Genomic DNA, 4,923 nt, shown 5'->3' with positions numbered 1-4,923 from the left:
GTCTGTCTGTCTGTCTGTCTAGTCTAGTCTGTCTGTATGTCTAGTCTTGTCTTGTCTGTCTGTCTATCTATCCATCTGTCTATCTATCTATCTGTCGAGATGCAAAAAAAAAGATGGAGTCATGATTATAAAACTTGGAAAAATCACATGATTTGAATATTATATAATGGAACTGTTTGGATTTCAAAACAGCTTTTTTGAATGCTTTCATAGTTCGCAATTCTCTGTTGATGGATATTCTTCAAGTAGATCCATCAGTTTTAGAGAGAGAGATTAAATCTGCTTTGCACTGTTGAACACGCTCCCATGAGGAAACTCTAGCAACTTTTATCCACTTTTAACAGCAAAATTGCATCAATCACATCACTCTAGTGTCGTGTTTCAAACGCCACTGTCTTTCACATGATTTCATTACTTTATTAGGAGTGAAATTTCAGAGTTAAAATGAAGATTCTCTCATTATTTACGCTGATGTTACATAACATACTACTAAACAAGCACCATAATAACACAGGTGGTGAAGAGAAAGTATACATAACTGTATAATATACTTAACTGATAACATAAACTATTAAGAAATGCAATTGCATAAAGAAAATACCAACAAATCACCCAGGGAGTTCTGGAAATGATACAGTTCACAGCTTTTACCTGTAAATTGTAAGATGACATTCTTTCTTTTTTCTTTTTTTACAGTATTTTACCATATATTGTAAGAGAACATTCTGTTAGCCAATTATCAGCATGTTTTTAATATATATATATATATATATATATAAATCTATTTAGCTTTAATTTATTTGTATTTCATTTTTAGTTTTAGTAATTTTAGAGCTTCAACTTAAACATTGTACTTCAGCTATTAGCCAAGGCAACATTTCTAATTTCGGTTTAAGTGCTTTAAGTGTTTTATCAGTTAAGTATATTATACATTAAAGCGAATAAATAAAAATAAAATCGAATTCAAAATTGGTAACACTTCACAATAAGTTTCCATTTGTAAACTTTAGTTACCTACTTTAGTTAACATGAACTAACAATGAAAAATACTTCTAATTCATTAATTTATATACGTTTATGTTAATCTCTGCATGTATACATTCATAAAAGTCATATTTGTTAACAGTTTAATGCTTTATTTTAGTTTTAAATTGTAGTACTTTTGTTATGCATTTTTGTCATATATATATATATATAAATCTATTTAGCTTTAATTTATTTGTATTTCATTTTTAGTTTTAGTAATTTTAGAGCTTCAACTTAAACATTGTACTTCAGTTATTAGCCAAGGCAACATTTCTAATTTCGGTTTAAGTGCTTTAAGTGTTTTATCAGATATTTATATTTAATCTTATTTGAGCTTTTTTTTACTATATTACTGTTTTTTTTTTTACTAAATTACTAAATTACTAAATTTACTAAACTAAATTAACAATTAGTTTTAGTTAACAAAAAAAATAACGCTGCAGTAAAGCTATGCAAAGATTGTCAAATATAACAAACAGTATAAAAAATATGCTAAAATACAAAAAAAGTTTTGAGTATGATTGAGTCAGCTAACTGAGTTGCTCTGACATAGTATTTATTAATATATACATTTTATATATCAATATTTAAATTTTTCAAATTTGAGTTTAAATTTAAACAAATTTTGTTACGTGTTTCTGTCATTTATATTTCTATTTAGTTTGAATTAAGTTATTTATTTTCAGTTTTAGTCATTTTAGTACTTTTAGTATTTCAGTTAGTTGTCAAGGCAACATTTCTCATTTCAGTTTAAGCGCTTTAAGTTTTTTATCTAATATTTATATTTTATCAGCTTTATTTCATTAATCAAGTGGTTTTAGTTAAAAATAACAACACTAAAGCCTTGCAAAAATTCTTAGCTATTCAATTCATTTCATTTCACGTTTATTTGTATAGCGTCTCACATCTACAGAAAGTCCATGTTTCTATATTACAATCACAAGTAGAAAAACGTTATCGGAGGTGAGTGTCAGAGTAATGTCTATATGGCAGACAGTACGGTTATCATGCAGATAATGCAATCACACAGTTAGTTAACTTTTTTTTTTTTTTACAGTTTTTCATCTAATATTTATATATAAGCCTCATTTCATTTAACTATCCGTTTTAATTAACAATAACAACATGGCTGTAGAGTGTCACAAAGACAACATAGACAGTTTAAATATGCTCAATTTAAACAAGAAAGTACTTAAATTGGGGTTTTCTGGGATAAAGAGTTTTGAGTCAGCTGACATGAAGTAAAGCTCAGGCTCAGCGCAGCAGGTCACGTTACTGGAGTTCGCTTTGTTCTTCAATAATCTCTGTTGATCTGGTGTGTGTGCAGCTCATGCACTCATTACTTACATTCCTCAAGGAAATCCAATAAGAGTGGCTCTTTAAAGACCTCCACATGCTGACCTGGGTTTGGTGAGAAAGTGCTTATGGGTAATAATCAGCGTGTACCTGTCGGCTGCTCCACCTTGAGCCGCAGTCTGAAGTGTGATCCGTGTTGAGTGTTTCCAGGACTCCTCTGGCACGACGTCTCCAGCAGACTCACAGCAGGCGTTAGCTTCACCTGATAGGTCCGGTCAGGGGTCTGGACGCTCAGGATGGAGTCTTGTTTAGACTCGATCTGCACATCTGCATCATCCCTGACAACATCACTGCTGTGAGGGTAAAATAAAAAGTCAGCGGTGAAACATTCATGATAATGAACTACACTGTAAAAAATGGCAAAAGGAGCCCCTACCAAGTATTGAGTACATGTACAGTAACTGAACATACTTTCCAGAGGGCCAACAATTCACAAAAAATGTTTTTTTTTATTGGTCTTATGAAGTATTCTAATTTGTTGAGATAGTGAATTGGTGGGTTTTTGTTAAATGTGAGCCAAAATCATCACAATTAAAAGAACCAAAGACTTAAACTACTTCAGTCTGTGTGCACTGAATTTATTTAATACACGAGTTTCACAATTTGAGTTGAATTACTGAAATAAATGAACTTTTCCACGACATTCTAATTTATTGAGATGCACCTGTATGTTATTATTTAAAAGCTGCTTGTGATGGGCTTTGGTTCATCATGTGACTTTCTCATCACCACCTGCATTTGGTGGTTATCAGTGTATTACAAAGGTACAAAACAGATTTCAGTACTTCAATAGGTTGGTATATTAACATCATTTCAGTTAAATGAAGTAAATTCAGTAAAATTAAGTTAAAACCATAAAACCTAAAATGTTGCTACTGTATTTTTTACGGTAAAATTCCGGCAACCAAAGCTGCCATTTTTTACCATAAATTTTACATAATTTTTTTTACAGTGTAGATTTCAGAGATGTTTGTCCATGTAAAACATGCTGCCTCAATGCTAGGGTGTTGAAGAGAGTCCACTCTAGTCTCTATGATATTCAGATCTCTAGATATGACTAGTGTCCTTCTTTCTTTCTATTAAGTCAATAGATTTTTTCCCCCTGCTTTATTGTCCACCATTAATCAGTAAAGGACAGCACACCTCTCGGCAACACGATTCAGATGTTATTCATGTCTTTGGCAAAACTGTGGGAATAAGGACAAATTACTTGCTGAATTTAACACAAATACAAACAAGGGTTGGAGAAAAAAATAGGCACCAAAAAAAAAAAAAGTTTTGTGAATTGTATTATTTTTTTTACATTACATTGGTTGGAGCAAGAAGCATTTTTGAAAAAATATATTTACTAATATTTTATTCTATGCACTTTGTAGAGGACGCCAAGACTAGGTTATTAAAAAATAAAAATAAAAAAAATAGACATGAAAAGGCATATATAGGCAAAAACAGTTATTTATTTTTTCATTCACCAATCAGTTCTTAGGTTTCAGGCTATTTTTAGCCAAACATTGTACAAATATGTTTCTCAACTATGCTATGAAAGATATAACAGAATGATTTGATATACTACTGTACTTAATGCAATATGTGCATAAAATGTCCATAAATTGGTTTTCCCATTTTAATCAATGCATCTATACATTGCATCTAATTTGCATATTAATGTGTTCTTGGGGCAAACCATAATGAAAAAAAGAGGTGCAACATTTTCACAGGAATATCTCATATTTCATAGGAATATTGATCTATAATTCATTGTTGTGTCTCCCCAAAATGCCTGATTAACATGATGTTTGTCCTGGTGTCCTCTGATGAAAATTATGCCCTGCTTCGTAACAAAAAGTCATATTCCGATTTGAAACCCCCATAACATTTTTCTTTGATGTTTTTTTTTCCCAAACATTATCATATTTCCCTAAGAGTGCTAAATTTGATCACTCTGTCAATATCCGTCATTTTTAAAGACCCAAGAGAGGGAGTGTTTATGATCAAACCTCTGAAAATCCCTGAATGTGCTCTGTGCAGAATCTGTGGCATGTAGGGTCTCAGAGAAACTCACTCAAATATAATGCCCTCTACAGAGGACAGCAGTCTATGCCTGGGACCCAGGAGGATATAATTATTATGCATGCAGAGTTAATAAGTTTACATTAAGTGACAAATTAACAACTGACAACTAACAATCTCAAAATATTTGTATTTTTATAAATCATTTTCTCACACCATAGGACTTTTAAAAAAGCTTAAAAATGGGGGGAAACTAAAAAGGGAGTTGTGGTCAAAATTGTATTTTTTTTTTTTTTCCATTTTAACATTCATTAAAATTTTTACTGTAAAAACAAAAAAATAAAACACAAATAAATAAATAAAAGTTGTCCAACCGTCTGTCTAATACTGCCATCTAGTGTTAAATGACTGCACTGCGGACTGTTTGAGTATTAAAGCTACAGTGTCACAAATAATTAACCGTACTGTTATACTCCACTCCACAAGTACAATAAACTGGCTACTACCAGAAATTATTATATTCTACTGTAT

The 4,923-nt window shown here is 31.2% G+C and overlaps 1 protein-coding gene across 1 annotated transcript in view; it reads right to left on the bottom strand.

Annotated features, from left to right (window-relative positions):
* LOC107689014 (E3 ubiquitin-protein ligase E3D-like) overlaps positions 1-3,299 on the bottom strand; it is a 29,056-nt gene extending 25,757 nt beyond the window's left edge. The window contains exons 1-2 of the mRNA XM_016486885.1: positions 3,271-3,299; positions 2,473-2,675 (exon numbers count right to left, since the gene is read on the bottom strand). Of these exons, the coding sequence (XP_016342371.1) occupies positions 2,473-2,675; positions 3,271-3,299 (232 nt within the window). The remainder of the gene's footprint in view (positions 1-2,472; positions 2,676-3,270) is intronic.
* Positions 3,300-4,923: the final 1,624 nt, after the last annotated feature.

The sequence above is a fragment of the Sinocyclocheilus anshuiensis genome, unplaced genomic scaffold, assembly GCF_001515605.1.
Source record: "Sinocyclocheilus anshuiensis isolate Anshui unplaced genomic scaffold, SAMN03320099.WGS_v1.1 scaffold181, whole genome shotgun sequence".
In the NCBI taxonomy this organism is placed as follows: Eukaryota; Metazoa; Chordata; class Actinopteri; order Cypriniformes; family Cyprinidae; genus Sinocyclocheilus; species Sinocyclocheilus anshuiensis.
This window is presented reverse-complemented; position numbering and strand designations above follow the sequence as displayed.